Source organism: Lactuca saligna, chromosome 8, assembly GCF_052625555.1.
Source record: "Lactuca saligna cultivar CGN05327 chromosome 8, ASM5262555v1, whole genome shotgun sequence".
Lineage (NCBI taxonomy): Eukaryota > Viridiplantae > Streptophyta > Magnoliopsida > Asterales > Asteraceae > Lactuca > Lactuca saligna.
Genome location: NC_136424.1, coordinates 191,838,801 through 191,857,246, shown reverse-complemented (window position 1 = coordinate 191,857,246; position 18,446 = coordinate 191,838,801). Strand labels below are relative to the sequence as shown.

The following is an 18,446-nucleotide window of genomic DNA, read 5'->3' as shown; positions in this document are numbered from 1 at the left end:
TGAGAACGTCGAAGGGATTTAGGTGGGACCCATACATGTTAAATAATTTCTTTTAATCAATTAAAAATTAATAAAATAATAAAAGTAATAAATAAGAGTATATTGGTCATTTTAAGTCCATCGGTACCAACGATGCAATAAAATTAAACAATACAACTATCTGAATTAGAAAAAGAATTAAAGACCAAACGTGCAAATTAGCACAAACTATAGGGACCATTCGTGTAATTTACTCTTTGGATTCTCGTGACCTACTCTGAGTTGTACTCTATGCTTAAAATGTTGCTCAACAGTATTATGAAGGCGCCACATACTGATCACTCACTGTCTATATATATACACCCAACCGCGTAAGCAATCTTCTTCACGACATATTCAACTCCCAACCACTTCCAAAATCCTTCCATTTCTCCACTGTCACCGGCGTCGGAAGCCTAACGCTCGACATTTCGCCGGAGATCCATTCAATTTAGTACAGAAAAAGGAGAATATCTAAACGAAATGGTGTGCTTCTGCTTTTTAGTGGACCAAACTCGAAAAGTGAGGCGCTGCAAGCCTGCGGCGGGGCTTTGTTCAAGGTGCGGCGGCGGAGCTAGCGTCGCAGATATGAAGACCGCCACCAGGTTCTGCTATGTTCCGTTCTACTGGAAATCGTGGAAAGCTATTATGTGTACTTTCTGTGGAGCCATTCTTAAAACTTACTAGTGATTTGATTTGATTGATTAGGGCTATAATATACTGAAGAAATCAATTATTTATTGACATCGATTTAAAATCCAATCTGTTGAAGTTTATGAAACATATTTGTTGATTTTATTATTTTCATCACTGTTTAGAATGCGTAATCAGCTTCGATAAATTCTAAAAAAATTTCAACTTTGAAGGGGATCTGCTTTTTGCTGTTTATAAATCCTTGGTTAACCAATAAAGAGGAGTAGATCAACGATGAATTTAGAGTTGGAGTTTTCCGGTGGCAGCTTCAATGGGAGGACTTGAAGTGGGTATCGATGGCTTTAGGTTTATGTTTAGAGAAGAGGGACATATGGCTTTGAGCTGAATGTCTAGAAGGGAATAGGTGGATCCCAAGTATTTTAGTTATATCTTAAATAATTTGAAATATGAAAAAATCTATTAAGGATACTAATAGTTATTTTATGTCACGAAAATTGCAATATAAATAAACTGTAAGGACGATGCAAATAAAAAAAATTAAAATTTAACAACAAACCTGTAATTTATGCAAACCAAAAAAGTCGATTTCAATAATTTTGTTATAGAGAAAAAAGTTTGACTTTTTATTTCTGTATGGATAGACTATATAGTCTAACAGAATGTGTAATCCCTTCTTGGTACAATAATATATATATATATATATATATATATATATATATATATATATATATATATATATATATATATATATATATATATATATATATATATATGGGAATGTTCATTAAAAAATGCAAACTATATGTGAAAATGAAGGAACCAATCACATAATGCCACATTATTATTCATGTTTTCTTCATTTTATTGTGATAGAATAAGTTCATATAAAATTGTGATAGAATAAGTTCTTCATATAAATAACCGCAAACAAAAACTGACATACTAATTTGAAATTAACTTCTTCAGTCTGTTTATAACCACATTATAATAACTAACCTTTTGAATTAGATGATTTTGAGTTTAATCAACCAAACAAACCATGTTTTCTCTTTTTCATCGAACTATAATTAGACTGACGAACATTATTCCTTGGCTTTTTCTTCTTCCAAGAATTACTAGATGAAATGTCAATGGTCTTCTTCATAGAATTACTGGAATAAATCTCAATTGGGCTCTCATCATGTACACATACAGGCATAACAAATTCAACCCGAAAAAAATGATAAAATAAATCAATTTGAAAAACATTAGCAACAAAACATTATAACTTACTCTCCTTCTTAACTTCATGAGAAAAACATTAGAAATTTTTTCCCTTCTGATACTTCATCATCATCTATTTCTATAGGATGATCATGAGAATTAACCATGCAATCAACTTTGACCACATTCTTATTTAAATAATCGTTCTTCCTGGAAACCATTCGTTGTGATGCAATTGTAAATTTCTTCATGACTTTCGAATGCGAACTTTGCCTACTCCTGTTCACTTTCGCATCTAACAATGTTTTAAACGCAAACATTATGTTGAATACTGTTGAAATACATAATCTAATATAAATAAAACTAAAAGTAAACCCTCAGAATAAAATTTCTAACAACAAAAACTTAGACCTTCAATCAATTACGCATAAACGGTTACCTCAATTTGAAAACCGACTACTCACTCCTCAATGACTACATTTATAACCTTTTAATTAAAAAAATTATACATATAAAAAGATTACGTGTGAACTAAAAAGAACAACTACTCTTATACACATGCTTATTTCCTATTGGTTCTTACCTTTTTCACATCTTAATCTCATTTGTACATGAACCCATTTATATATATATATATATATATATATATATATATATATATATATATATATATATATATATATATATATATATATATATATATATATATATATCCCAAAGAAATTATGAACAGTAAACTTTCAGATTTAAGAATTTGGCCACCAAAGTTTTTGAATTTCATTGTTAGCCACAATACTTTGAAGGATTTACAATTTAGTCCAAAAACGGGCAAATGCCGCGTACCATTTTCTAGTTATAACTATAAAACAAGTTTTGTGTAGAGTATAATTTAATAAGAATTACATGAGTCAAACTTTTAGAACATCTTTTAATAAAGATTTTTTTTTTTTGTTAAAATCAGATTATTAATCTCATATAAACTTGTTGCTGATAAAAGGAAGATCGGTAAAAATATAATAATTTACAACAATAAAAATGAAATCATAATAATTTAGTTTAAAAGATAAAATAAAAGTCGTCATTAATACATTCCATTGAATAATAACTCCTGTTTGTCTTTGGCTGAATAATCCCACTCAATTTTTTTTTTTTTTTTTTTTTTTTTTTGGGTTTTTAAAACAGAAAAGTAGTTAGGTTTAATTGAACCAAAACCATTAAATGCATAACCATGGTAATAAAGGAAGACACCATGAAAATGGTATATACAAGTTGGACACTTGATGATGTCTTTCTTCATCACCATCTTTGTGGCAAAAATAAATTCAACTACCTGAACATAACCGGTTTTTTATTTATCATTTTTTTTTTGTATATTTATATAACGACCACAATGGTTCAAGTTTTTATAGACTCATGTATCGTCTCTTTCATACGAAGCAAAATTAAAACGACAAAAAGCAAAACTAAGATGGATATAATAGTTCCTAGTTTGGGTTCATGTTTTTAGAAAATTCATTAAAATAGAAAAAATGCTAAAGTGAAAACAAAAACAAGTTGTAAGATGGAAATATCAATTTTTTTGGGTTATGTAACTAATCATTTTTTTAAACTAATATACTTTTAAATTACCTTCTATGTTTCCAAAGACACTTGAACTCCTGACATCTTAATTTTGAAAGTCACTCTTTACCGGTAAGCCAAAAACTCTTTGGTAACTAGGATCCAAGTAGGTTTTCAACTTGAGTCTTATAAAGAGATGATGCAACGAGTACTACATGGTGAGGGTGATGTAAGATTAGCTAGATGAATATTCTATCTCTAAACATAAGAGGGAATGGTGAATCCCATAAAGTAGAATGGGTGAATAGGTTGAAGAAAGATTTTAACCTAATATTTTGTTGAATTCAAGAAACGCAAATCTTTAATGCATTGGAAATTGATGTTGTGGGAAGTTGGAACCATCAAGATTTTGATTATGATGTGGTTAAAGCTTTGGGTCAATCAGGTGGATTACTTTGTATACGGGAGAAAAGTTATTTCACCAAAATTCTCTCCATATAAAATCGATTCTTTCTAGCTATTGTTGGCAACTAGAGAGGAATTACAAGGGAAACTATTTTTTTAAACGTTTACGCTCCACAAACGTTTAATGGGAAAAAAAAGAGATTACAGGAAGGTCTTGCCAATTTTAAATCATCTAGGGCATGACACATGGAACTTTTTGGGAGATTTCAATTTGGTAAGGAGACCTGTGGAGCGACTTAATTTCGTTTTCTAGTAATGCCCCATCTACTACTTTTAACAGGTTTATTAGAGAAAATAGTCTTGCAGAATATAACATGAGAGGTAGGTGATATACCTATTTGCGCCAAGATGGTAAAATAAATGAGTAAATTAGATAGAATCCTTGTATGTCCAAACTTCCCAAGGGGCCTCCCTTCTGCTTATGTTTTTTCTCTCCCTCATAAATACTTTGACCATTTACCGATCATTCTTAGAAGTTTGATTTTGGATTTTGGTCCTCCGCCATTTCGGTCTTTCAATTCATCGTTGCTTCAAGATGACATTGAAGTTGTCATAAAAAATTCTATGTTATCTTATGTATCTAAAGGAGGGGAAAAGGCCGATCTTAATTTTTTGGAAAAGCTAAGATATCTATTCGAGGTACAAGTAGGTCACAAAAGCAAAGTATAAAAATAAAGCACATAGACTTCGGGCTGCATCACCGATGTTACCTCCTCCTTCAGTCGGACTCATTCTCTTGAGAATACATGTAGTTTTAGAAATGTCAACATAATGTTGGTGAGTTCACAGGCTTTATGGTTGTAGAACGTTGTGTAGGTATTTTAATTATCTTATTTATCCTAAAATCACTTCCTTGAGTTTGTCTGTACTATCACTACTTTCTTAGGTTGGTTCCTATTAGTAGTCTAAGAAAGTTAGTTTTAGTTTAACAAAGTTATGATGAGTTTCTATAATCAAGCTATGGTTGTTGATCTCGATAACTATGACGCTTCATCGAACGTCGCAAATGTGCTTAGAAAGTTATACCCGTTTCAACTTGTCGTCAGGTTGTAGCTAGCAGCTATAGGTGGGAGTGTCAATCATATATATATCTATAAATATCTTTCCTGCTCACCTAAGATTTAACGATTATAGGCCAGGAGTTATCTGAATATTTTAGCGTGTTAATTAATCGTGTCTCATCTAACTCTTGTTGTGGGGGCCTCCCACGGTCGTTCGTGTTGTTATTCTTGTTGTATTCATACATGTTTACATATTACTATTGGGGTAAATTACACGGATGGTCCTTGTGGTTAGGGTAAATGCGTTTTTGGTCCCTAACAAAATTTTTTAACTCGGAATGTCCCTACTTTATATTTTTGTTGCACACTTGGTCCCTATCTAACCTAAAAATACTATTTTGCCCTTAATGAATTTTTTATTTTATTAATTCCTTTTATATTTTCCATTTATTATTATATAAATTAAATTATTAATATATTGCTGGAAAAATGACCGATCCCAGCTTACTCCTCTACAGGCTTGCCACCACCTCCAGTCATCGGCACCAACTTCAGTTATCATCTCCGGCCATAGATCCATTACCACATAAATTACCCAAAACTCAACATAAAACTATCTAGCATTACAACAATAAATCTGAATATGCATCTAAAATCAAACCTGTAACTCAAACAGAAAACCAAAATAAAAACCTGAAAATGATGATGAATCCTGGAACAAAACGAGATTCAGGTGTTCTAGTTTTTGCATCTGAACCACAAAACACAAAATGTTTGAAATCTAATTGATGATGAGTCCTAAAAATTAACTATGGTCTCAAATACTAAGATCAAAGTTTACGAAAATAAAGAAGATCGATGACGAGAAATCGATGTTTGAAACCCAAAATACAGTCTAGAGACCGACAAGATCAGTGACAAACCAAATCGATTTTTTATCCATGTGAGAGAAGGGGGAATTAAGTGGGTTCAAACATAATAAAGGGAAAAAATGTGGTTGCCGATGACAACAATTTGATGTCATTGACCATCGGTGAGATAAGAGATGAAGGGGAGAGAAAGAGTGGTCAATTGTCGTCGTCGACATGCACCATCCCTGCTTTCATATCCTTCAATTTCCAAATAAACACCCAATTGATCTGCAGAAACCCTAGAACCCATCTTCGCCATAGTTTTCTTCCCATGAACAGGAACAAAAAATGGATGTGCAGAAACCCTAGTTCCCATCACCGACTCCCATGGTTGTGCTTTCTACATTTTCAACATATAAGAAGGAGAAAGTGAGGTGTGAAAACCCTAGATCCATTATACCGTTCTGCGCTTTACAGTTTATGTTTGCCAAAGAAACATTGAATTTTGACCTATGTTCCTTTTTATATAAGATTGGATCTGATTGGTGGTGAATAGTGGTGGTGGTTCGTCGGAGAATATCAAAGTGGTGGTGCTACTTGTTCGTCTGAGAAGGACAGGAAATCGAGGGAGGTGGAGGGTGGGGTTTGATGGTAGATGATGAGGAAGTGGACCTACATATCTAATAAGCAATGCAGTTTTAATTATAATTTTTTCATATTTAGTTAATATATTTTTTTAAATAGCTGATAATTTAAAAAAGGATAAAAGAAACCAGTAAGGGTAAATTAGTCTTTTTAAACCGGATAAGGACCATGCGTGCAACCAAAATATAAATTAGGGATGGTCTGAGTTAAAAAAAAGTTGTCAAGGACCAAACACATAGATTACCCTAAACCACAGGGACCATCCGTGTAATTTACCCTTACTATTGTGACATGTCTCATGGGATTAGGATGTTGGATGATGAATCTGCGTTGAGAGTTTTCCTGAGAACACAACACATAGAATAATCGTTAGAGGACGTTCGAGTGTTCTCCCGGGATGTCGCTCCAACGATCAAGTTAGATTTCTAAGATAGGTAATTTTAGGGTAATCTTATTTAGAGAGAAGATGGGATCCCTTCCTTGAAGCGAAATATATCTTGTTATATCTGCCTCTAACGGATCGTGGGGACCTCGTCCGATTAGCATGAGATGTTGCATCCTCATACTAGACATTAGCCCATGCTAACAAACTGCCATGTGATGTTAGTTCTGGGCGACACCTGAGCTATTCGTCGCCTTCTGATTGGTTGTGGGTGAATGGGGAGATCACGTGGAATGTTCTTTCCTTGTGACGGGAAGTGAGCTATCAACTTGGCGTTGGATCGCGTGGGCCAAGGCACTAGCATGTTAATGCTCCTTCTAGGCCTTCCGTTAAGTTTAACGTGAACGTACATGGTAACGTTAACAAGTGCCTTAGACTAGTAGGCGTCTACGTTTGTGACGTAGCGGTGTCGTTCTGGTCTATTCCCAGGCACGTGGCGAACTGCTATTGACAACTTATGCAGTTATCAGGGTGAAATTGCCGCTCTTCGACAGTCTTATCATGGAAATAATTTGCTTCCCCTTTTTTGTATTTAAACCTTTGTCTATCCTGACACATCCTCTTCACATGCTACCTTTCTTTCTTTAAGTTCTTACTCAAAAGAAACCTTTTCGTCTTTTCTTTCGAACTCTTTCGTGGCTTCCTCTCATTCTCTAGGGAGAAATCTCATTGCTAAAGAGTGGGATTCTTTTCAATTTCGATTCGGGTTTGTTCCTGAACACAACGTACAAATTCCTATTTCTGACATGTCACTTTATAGCCCACTTGAGGTCAAAGTCGAGATTCCGATCGCCTTGTTCGAGGCAGGTCTTCATTTGCCTACCACCAACTTCTTTAATCTAATCATCAGTGAATACGGGTTTTCAGTGAGGGAGTTGACTCCCATTGCTATAAACAATATAGTAGGTTTAGAGCTCCTCTATCGCGCTCCACGTCGTCAACCAATTTTTCCAACATTCAAGCACTTCTTCAACGCTTCCACCCAGTCTGGGACCCAAACCCTTTCTCGCCAGTGGGGAGTCCTTACCCTTATTCACGACCAAAAGTTCAAGAAGAGCTGGCAAGAAAAGTTCTTATGGGTGAATAATGATCTTGTGGTGCTTGGCTACCCAAGGGTTAAGGTGTATGTGGATAGTGCTCCCACGCTTTTTGGCGCTGACAGGGAGATCGCTGACGACTTGGAGAAAATCAGCATCAACAGTGAGGATTGGCTTTTTGGCTACCGGTAGAATGCAGGTCGCTTCGTGGGCTCGTGGGAAGATGCCCAAGTTCTTTGTCGCAAAGGAAGGTATGACACTCTTTTTCCCTTATCTTACCCCCCCCCCCCCCACTTTTTCAGGAAAAACGCGTTGAATTCAGGGTTTTGGCTAACCGTCGTTGTTTTCGCTTTGTTTCCAGATGGGGAGGAAACTATATCCTTGGAGAGCGCTCTTCATGGCCTGTTTGAGGGAGAAATTCAATGCCACGAATTTGACCTTGTAGAATCTTTTCCACATCCTGTTTCCGGCTAAGGAATCAAGGTTTCACATGAGTCTCCCGCCGGTTTAGGAAATGCCACTGGTGGTGCTGGTGGTGGTGATGATGAGTCGGATTTCCAAGACATCGTTGTGACTGGTGCTTCCCAGAAGGATCCTACCAATTGGTCAACTGAACCGCCCGATCGTATAGTAGAGGGAAACAACAACAAGTACAGCCCCATCGCCACCATTAGAGGAGTCGAGGAGAAGGCTGGTTCTTCTCCTTTTCATGGTCTTGTGTCAGCTTCTTTTGATAAGACCATAATTGTCTCCCTTTTTGCAAGTTGTCGTCTGGATGCCTACAAGCCGACTTGGAAGCTAACCGCCCAAGACCTTGACTCTGATCATGACGCTGCTCTTGAGTGGTGTCGGCACGCATTTCCTCCTACTACCACTAAGGCCCTATTGATTCTATCAGATGAACACATGGCCGACGACTTGCGCTATGTTGCCGCTCAGGTGTCATCTTATTTGGTCGCAACTGTTGAGCGTATCTCTAGCATGGAGACTCTCCAGTCTGATTCTGACCGGAAGAGTATTGAATATAAAGATTTGAAGGCTCAGTTGGTGAAGGTAGAACCTGACAAGCGTAGTTGGGAGGCCGTGCGGGAGGTGGTGTTGCGCGAGAAGGCGGGCTTGGCTGATCAAGTAGCACATGTGGAGGAAGAGGCGAGGTGTCTAGATGATCATGTAGGGGTATTAAGTATATAGAATGCAGGGCTGACTCAGCGGACTACAGAATTGGAGGTTGATCTGGTTACTAAGGGCACTGCAAAAGGGGCGCTGGAGAAGGAAGTTTCTTGGACCTTAGCGAGGGGCTTAGTAGGGTGGTGGATCAGGTGATCGAGAGCCCTAAATTTATCCAATGCTTGGTACATGTTCAAAAGGCTTGTAACATCCCAAAATATCAAGAGTAGAGTTGAAGGGCTAAAAGTGTAAATTTGAAGGGCAACTCGGCGAGTCCATGGGTGGACTCGGCGAGTATGGTCACGATTTTGGTCGCGTGTTAAGTGGCCAACTCGGCGAGTCGGTGGCTGGACTCGGCGAGTTGGTACTGAGTGGGGAAAACCCTAATTTCGGAGGATGAGCCGTATATAAAGGACATTATGCCCTCTTCCTAGTGTCCTTACCTTCCCTTGAGACCAGAAAACCCTAGAAAACGCAACTGTGAAGGATTGGAGTGCATTTGAACCTTGGAAAAGAGATTTGAAGGAAGATCTTGGGGAGTTAGGAGACTTGGAGCAAGGGGCTTTGCTTGGATTCAGATTTCATTGCTCTTGGGACTTCCTTTTGAGGAATAATCTCGTTCTTGGGCTGTTATTCTTCTAGATTCATGATTCTTGGAATGTATGGGAAGCTTAGCTTGTGGTATCTTGAGTTTGAAGAATAGATCTAAGGTTGCTACCTCAGATCTGGAGTGGAAAAGGTCTTAAGTGCATTAAAGTCCCTGTTCTTGAGTGATTGGTGAAGCCATCACTTGAGTGATTGGTGAAGCCATCATATCCCAAACCTAGCCCGAGAGGGTAAAATGCCTAGATCTCTTTGGATTCACGTAAAGTTTGCCACTTTACGTGATGGATGGCCTTAGGAGGGGTAGATCTATGGTTTGGATCATCTGGATGGCTTGGAAAGCCTCTGTATGGATTCAGACCCGGTGGTACTCGACGAGTCACATGGGTGGACTCGGCGAGTTGGATGAAGATGGCTTGGAACTCGGTGAGTTGGAAGAACAACTCGGCGAGTAGGTTGAAGATAGTCGTAGACTCGGCGAGTCTGTTCTTGGACTCGGCGAGTCTGGTCGTAGGGTCCAAGTTTCTTCTGGGAAGGCTGTGACTCGGTGAGTCAAGGGATGACTCGGCGAGTTAAGTCGCGAATTAAAGGAGGTTTTGTGTATGGGGACTCGGCGAGTCAGCGGGTTGACTTGGCGAGTAGAGCCAGTCAGGGGTAGACTTTGACTTTGACTTTGACCAAGGGTTGACCAGTTGACTTCCAGGGGTAGTTTGGTAATTATTGGTATTTATTGGATTCAGTCTTTTGGGTATTGATAGTGTTGGAGTTCGGGTCGGAGGTTGCAGCAGTGTGATCTTATCTTTTCAGTCAGCAGTTGCGAGGTGAGTTATCCTCAATATATCGACAGGGTCTAAGGCACCAAGGCTGGCCCTTTATTGGATTGAGATTCGGATATGGTTGTTATGTTATTGTTTTGATATGTCTGCATCCTGGTAGCTAGGATGGTATATGCTAGAGACCTGGTTAAGGTCGATTTCCCGATATGTGGAGTGATGCTATGCTAGTGACCGGTTAGGTCGGTATCCCGGTTAGGGTAATGATATGTTATGTGATCTGTTCGATCGGTTTGTGGACTATGAACTGTTATATGATTGTATGTTATGTGCATATGGTTGTTTGGACTGGAGTTAGGTTGAGGCGGGTCCTGCTTTGTGTTGCAGGCCAAGATACCCAGGGCGGACCGGTTGTTCCGAAGGCCCAACGAGCGATCCGGATAAGCTGTAGGCCCCACGAGGGCGGACCAGACGTGCCGAGGCTCGGAGAGTGGACCAGGCCGACTGAAGGCCCAATGTGGGCGGACCAGTCATACTGTAGACGCAGAGAGTGGACCAGGTGGGTTGAAGGCCCGACGCGGGCGGACCAACCACACTGCAGACTCGAGGGACATGACTGGACTCGAAGGGTGGACCAGGTGGACTGAAGGCCCGACACGGCTGACCAGTCCCACAGTAGACCCGATATGCATGGCTGTTCTGCGATTCGTTATGATATAGCATATTATGTGTATGGTATATGTGGTTGGTATTTTGGGGGTATCTCACTAAGCTTTCGGGCTTACAGTTGTGGTTTAATGTTTTTTTTCAGGTTCTTCAGGAGACCGTGTCAAGGCGAAGGCGTGATCGTACCGCTCCTCGCGTTTATGTTTTATGATATGGACCTGGGAATGCTCTGATAATAAATGTATTGAAAACCTTTTTGTAATAACTTAATGAATTGACATGTTTTTGAAAAGTTTAAATTTTGTTGAAATTTTGGCCGTTAAAAGGCTCGTGTTGTTGTGGGTGTAGAACAGGGAAAAAAGATCGTCTGGGAGTAGGTAACTATCGGGGAGTCTGACCCAAAGTCCAAGGAGAATGTGGCTACCAGGACTCAAGAGATGGAAGATGCCCTGCTGGCTTTCACTGAAATAGACTTTGTCAACCACCTTTGTCTGGGCAGTCTGAACATGACTGGGCTCCATAGTCTCTGTCAAGAAGCTCAAAGTGATGGGTCAGGCTCCGGTCTAAGCTTTGCTCTTGGTGATAAGTAACCCTGTTTTGCAGTTTGTTCATGTGTGATCCCCTTGAACAATATTTTCTTTTCCTTTGTTTGTTTATGGTCATTTTTACCCTTTGTGTCCATTCAAAAGTCCGGGAGTTCGACAACTATGAAAATGTTTTCTTTATATCTGCGGGCATGAATATTTTGATATTACCGTGCCTATTCTTTTTGTTTGGTTACTTCATGTATGGTTTATGTTGGCCATCACATGGTACTGATTTAGGGTCTATTTACACCTGACCTAAGTTCCTTTACTGGTGAACTCTTTATGCGTTATTGAAGCAGGCCTTTGAGAAATGTCACACCTCCAAACCGGAACAGCGGAAACGTTCGGGGGCAGATGACTTGTATATGAAAGTAACTTCTTGAAATAGTATTTCTAGTATGTAAAAGTTCGTGATGTTCTCATAAAACTATATCTATTATAGTTTTCTAAAAGTGTGTCTCGTTTGTATAGTAATTCCTAGTGAAATACTCACTTGTTATGAAAAGTATAATTTTTGTAGTGCCAAAGATGGACACATATACATACAGTATAAGCAGAGTGTTTGATTTACATATATACATAAATAATTTCTTAATTCAAAAGATAAGATGTTATCGTGGTATATTTTGCATCCGAAAGTTCCCCTATAATAGTTATAAATCACATATGATTTCATTGATAAAAAGTGTATAATAAAACTTTATATAACACACGGTAATAATCGTGTGTTTTACTTGTATTTCCCCCCTTAAAAGCATATAAAAGCATTTATAAAACATTTAAAAGTGTGGATTATAGGGGTATGAACTCACTTGAAAGATCGAAGAAAGCGAGATGAAAACTGAGCAGAACTTCGACTCGAGAAAGCGGATTTTCTCGGGATTCTCGGGAATCTCGGGAGCACAAACGACCTTCGGGACTTGAGAAAGGAAACTGGGGCTTCCAAATATCACATGCACGGAAAACGAGGAAAAAACGCAAGAAAGATGAGAGGAATTGGGCCTTTTCTTCTGAACCCTCGCATCCCTTTTATAGGGGCTGGAAACCGCCTCGGTACGCTGGGCGTACGCGTGCGTCATGCGTGACCGCTTCTTCGATTGCCTCGGATCTTTGGATGGGACGGGGCATAAGCTCTCATAGGGGCGACGTGGACGATCCGAGGCCTAGACCTCGAGTACGCTGGGCATAACTCGGATCGGCCTGGTGACTCCTCCTTCGGATAATACCGAAATTTAATATAAAATTTATATTTTTATTATTTAATAAACTTCAAAAATTCATATCTTCTTCATACGAACTCCATTTTCGAAGTTCTTTATATATACGCGTAGGTGAGACTACGCTCTACAACTTTTGTTTAGATTCCGTCGGCAAATTTTGAAACTATTTTTATTATTTATTTTTAAAAGGTCGCGGTAAGAAAATTTCGTTAGAAATTCATAACTTCATTATCCAACGTCTGTTTTTGCCAGACTTTTTATTGTTGAAAAACCATTGTCGAGACCTTCGGTTCTTATTTAGGTCATTCCGTCCAAAAGTCGCTCAATCTCCATTTCGAGTTTTTAGCTGTCTGTCGCTAAGCCGAACTTGGAAAATTCATAACTTCCTTATACGAAGTCTGATTTGGGCGTTCTTTTTACGTACGATCACGGTTTAATGACATCTAACATAGTAGGTAATTAATTAGAGACTTTTGGAAATTTTATTTTCGAAGTTAATCATTATATCAAAAGTGGTTACAATACTTGACTTTTTAGGTCGTTACATAGAGTTGAAATATTGGGTTGTCACAAGAAATTTGTTCTAATTTTCTACTTAAAGGCCCTAGGTGTAGCCTAGATCATCATCTTAAGGCTCACCCAATTTTGTTTTTTCTGCTTAGTGGAAGGTTATGACTCTTCTACACTTATGTCACATGCTCTTTCTTATGTATATTGTAATGTAATTGATGAACATGTTCTGGGAGGAAGTTTATGAGCTTTCTATATGAAAACTCCCTGGCTGACTCCTTGTAATGATTTCGCTCGTGTAACATTGGATGATCAGTCCTTGTTGTCACATGGTAAATGTACACAACCTCTTTGTTTTGTTTTTCAAGCTTGAAAATAAGGTGCATCTGAATTGCCTTTTCTGTTGACTCTAGTTTTGTTTAGAGTGTAATGAAATTGAAAGTAGTAAAGTAATTTTTGTTGATTACATTTACATGTTAAACTTATGTAACATCCCAACTATCAAGTATCCTTATTATTCCATTTATATTTCATGTTTTAAGGTCTACTCAACGAGTTGACGTTGTGAGTCATCGAGTAGCAGCGGGTTAGGACACGTCATTTAATGAGTGGCTCGGCGAGTCGGCATGGGGACTCGACGAGTAGGAGCTGGTAGCGGAAACCCTAAATTTCAGGGTTTTTGCACCCTATATATTGGATCATTAGCGCCTCCCACTGACCTCTGTCACCCCTTGAGAGCCAGAAACCCTAATTTTCGTGAGTGTGAGCTTGGAGAGTGTTTTGGAGCTTTGGGAAGTGATTTTTGTGAAGGAAACTTGTAGATCAAGAGGCTAGCATCAAGGATTTCGTGTGGATCCAGAGTCTACTTCAGCTTGGGCACGTTTTGGAGGTAACAAGCTGTTATCTTGAACTCTTTTCTTCTATAATCTTTCATATGTGAATATTAGGGCTTTCTTTAGCTACTCATGAAGGGATTTTGGTATGGGTGCCAGATCTGAAGTTGAAACTTCATATCTGAACCTCTTTTGAGCCCTAAGTTCATAAAGTTCTTAATTGGGTCATGAAGGAACCCTTTTTTATGAGTAAAGTACCATTTCTAGCTTAGATGTGGAATTTAAGTCATGCAAATACGTAAAGGAGGCAACTTTATGTTGTTAATGCACTCTATCGACCTAGATCTACTAATTGGAACAAAGGGGTAGCTCAGAATCGCTTAGTCATGAGAGTATGTGTATGGAATCGGCGATTCTGGGAGATGACTCGGCGAGTAGGGATTGGGTTTTGTCTAAATTAGTCCCGCATGGACTCGGCGAGGTCTAGGAGATGACCCGACGAGTCAGTTTGGATTTCCAAGCACTGGGTTGCGTATTGACTTGACAAGTCTGCTAGAGACTCGGCGAGTCGAGTCGAGGAATTTTGGAATCAGGAGGGACTCGAGGCTGAGAGAGTTATATTCAACAAATAGGTCAACATGGACTGTTGACCATTGACCAGAGACTTGACTTGACTGTGGGATGTCTTGTACCTCCCATGGTCATTTTGGTAATTTGAGTAATTATTGAGTGGACCACTTATGGGTACAGGCGAGGTGGTTTGAGCTATATCTGGAGGTGTGGACAGTCTCATTCCGAGTTACTAGCAATGTGAGTTATCCTGACTATATCAATAGGGTCTAAGGCACCAAGGCCGGCCCATTTAGTTGTTATCTTGGTTATAGTATGCTACATGTGGTTATGATCTATTAGATTGGTATTAGGATAGACAATATGTTGTTATGCTCTTATGATCCGTTAGGATTAGTATGTTAGTGACCTGGTTAGGTTAGTGCTCTGGTTATGAGAGATTTCTATGATCGATAATCTGTGAGATAGTTATATCTGATATATGTATATACCAGTATATGTTAGTTATGTGCACATGGTTATTTGCTTGATGTTTGGGTTGAGGCGGTCCTACTTTGTGCTGAAGGCAAACATATCCTACGAGCGATCAAAATAGACTGTAGGCTTGTATGGCAGTTCAGTCATACCGAATGCTCGGGATAGATCCAGATTAACTGTAGGCCCTGCAAGGCGGTCCAGTCAGGCCGAAGGCCCTATATGCATGTTGTTGATTATCTGTTATTGATATTGTATTATCGGTGTGGAATTGGTATTTTGGGGATAGCTCACTAGGCTTTTGGAGTTACAGTTTCAATTTATTGTTTCAGGTACTTCTAGAGATCATGGCAAGGCGAAGGCTTGACCATACCACTTCCCATCTATATGATTATATTTCTAGGACACTCTGATGAATAATATTTGAAAATTTTTTGTAAAACACTATTTGGTTTCATATTTGAAAAAGTTTAAATTTGGCTTGAAATTTTTGGATGTTACAAATTAATTCACAATGCATTTGCTGGCATTGATTATACCTTTAACACTCGTTTTAAGAGTAAAAGTGACATAGGATTTGCGCATTCCACGTTCTTGGAATGGCACGCCCATCCTGAGATTCTAGGACATAAGCATCATTCTTATGGGCTTCCACAATTTTGTACGGTCCTTCCCATGTGACACCGCGTTTCCCCAATGGTTCAGCGTAGCTAGGCTCGTTCTTTGTTAGCACCCATTCTCTGACTTTGAAATTCTTGATCCAGACTTGACGGTTGTACTAGTTCTCAATTTGTGATTTGCACAGTGCTTGGCGCAGCTGTATGACCTCATGTTTTTCGCCGAGCATGTCCAGGTCCTGGCGTCGCCCTTCTTCGTTGGTTGCCTCTTCGAAACTCTTTGTTCGTAGGGAGCCGACCACCGTTTCCAGTGGGAGGACCGTTTCCATCCCGTATATTAGGATAAATGACATTTCTCCTGTGCCTGACCTTGATGTGGTACGATAGGACCACAAAACTATCGGGAATTGATCCACCCAGGTGGGCTTTGATCGGAGTAGCCTTTTCTTCAAACCAAAACTATGGTTTTGTTCGATATTTCGGTTTGCCCATTGACCTGAGGGTGCGCCACTGACATGAGGCGGCGATGATTCTTTTTGTATTTGCATCACTCTCTGAAGGGAATTCCTTCAAATTGTGTGTCGTAATCACTTATGAGGATTCTAGGTGTGCCAAAAGGGGCCAAGATGTTCTTGGTCATGAATTTTATAATTTTTTGCCAGTGACGGTGGCTAGTGGTTCTGCCTCTATCCACTTTGTGAAATAATTCACGACCACTAGCAAAAATTCCGCACCTCCCAGCACTGGTAGGAAAGGACCCACTATGTCAATCCCCCATTGGTGGAAGGGCGAGGGGCTAGTGATGCCGATCAATGGCATGGCCCGTTGATTTTGGAAAACAGTGAATTTGGATAAGGTGTCTAAGTTCATAACTATTTCTGGTATGTACTTGACCCGACCCAGCATGGTCCATTTGGGTTGTATGGCCCCATGCAATTGGATAGACTAAATGAGAGAAATAACACTTGTGGTTTATTAATATATTATAAGTTCTAATATATTAATAGTATTATTTAATTAGTTTTATCAAGAGATAATTTATAATTAATTAAGTGATCAAAAGATAACTAATTAAATATATGGGTTGATTATGTAAATCATCCATAACTTGTATAGTGGGCTAAGAGGCTTCATGGATTATCAAGTTGGGTTAAACACATAGAATGCTCCATGGATGCTCCATGGGAGTTACAAACCCATGGGTCATGGAAATGAAGAGCCATGACACATTAGGGTTTACATGGTGTAACCCTAGATGTGTCACACTATATAAAGACCATCACCTCCACCAAAATCGGCTACACAAAGAAACAAGAGGTCTAGGCCGATTTTTAGAGTGTATGTATTCTCTCAAAAGTCATTTCAAAAGCATTTGGTGTTGTGTGAAGCATTTGAGGCATCACACTTGGGTTGCTAGGATCATAATCAACAACAAGGTAAGTTATTCTATCTTTCATTCAAGTTAAAAATGTTCCCCATGTATGCTAGATAGGAATATAACCTTGGAATTCAACTTTGCATGATAATTAGACAAACATAGATCCAAGGTTATTAGGGTAGCATGTACATATATATATATATATATATATATATATATATATATATATGTATATATATATATAAGATCAATTCATCTTACCGCTAGTACGCCTCGTTCACGAAGCCGGTCAATAAGGGGGTATAAGGTTGTTGCATATAATATGGAAACTTAATGGGTGCCCACTCTCACCCACCGCTTCCTTGATCGGTGGAGGGTCGAGAGCCGAACGGGTAGGACAAGGACTTATAAATTCTCATTAAAAGTATGATGAATATTATAAAGTGACTAAATGATTTTATTAAATTCCCAATCTTAGTTACTTTAGGAAAAATGTGAATAAGGTGCTAATCCATGAAATTACACTTCACACTTTGTTTAAGTCGTTGGTGGAGCGTGTGTGGCTAACCGACACATTAACTTGGACTTAACAAGGTAGGTAAAGGGTGACTTAAGGTTTATCATAGTATCGGTGGAGCGTGTGTGGTTTACCGGCACATCAATTAAGTGATAAACTTTAAGGGTACCAAGTGATTTGCATGGTTACTTCACACCTCGTTTTGTGATCCTCGATATCCCAGTCACAAAACTTGGATGGCACACTCGAGATTGAAACATGCCTTTGAAAAGTTCATTGAATTTTAAAGAATCTAGGAATTTCTAAGAACCAATTAAAAACCTGATATCAATATTTTGTTTTTCATGGTGGAAATTGGTGAATCGTCATTCACCTACCTTTCAAATATGTTATAGCTTGGATTACGACATACCTCTTCTAAGTTATAATATATTGTGATTGGATCCTAGCCTTAATATTACATTTGGGTGTTTTATTAAGGACTCTCTTAATATCTAAACTAATCTTGTTCTCTTCATTCAGATGTCTTCAAACAACGTTGCTTCTTGCTGTAATCCTAATGGCTCCTTTACCCTTATGAACTTGTGTGGGAAAGTCGCTTTTGATGGATCCAAATTCAATGAATGGATCAGAAACATCAGGATGATTACCCGCT

The 18,446-nt window shown here is 38.7% G+C and overlaps 1 protein-coding gene across 1 annotated transcript; it reads left to right on the top strand.

Moving 5' to 3' along the window:
* Nucleotides 1-374: 374 nt before the first annotated feature.
* On the top strand, nucleotides 375-764 carry LOC145011735 (uncharacterized). Its single transcript, XM_078970465.1, has one exon. The coding sequence runs from the start codon at nucleotides 502-504 to the stop codon at nucleotides 703-705; it is 204 nt and encodes a 67-aa protein (XP_078826591.1). The 5' UTR covers nucleotides 375-501; the 3' UTR covers nucleotides 706-764.
* Nucleotides 765-18,446: the final 17,682 nt, after the last annotated feature.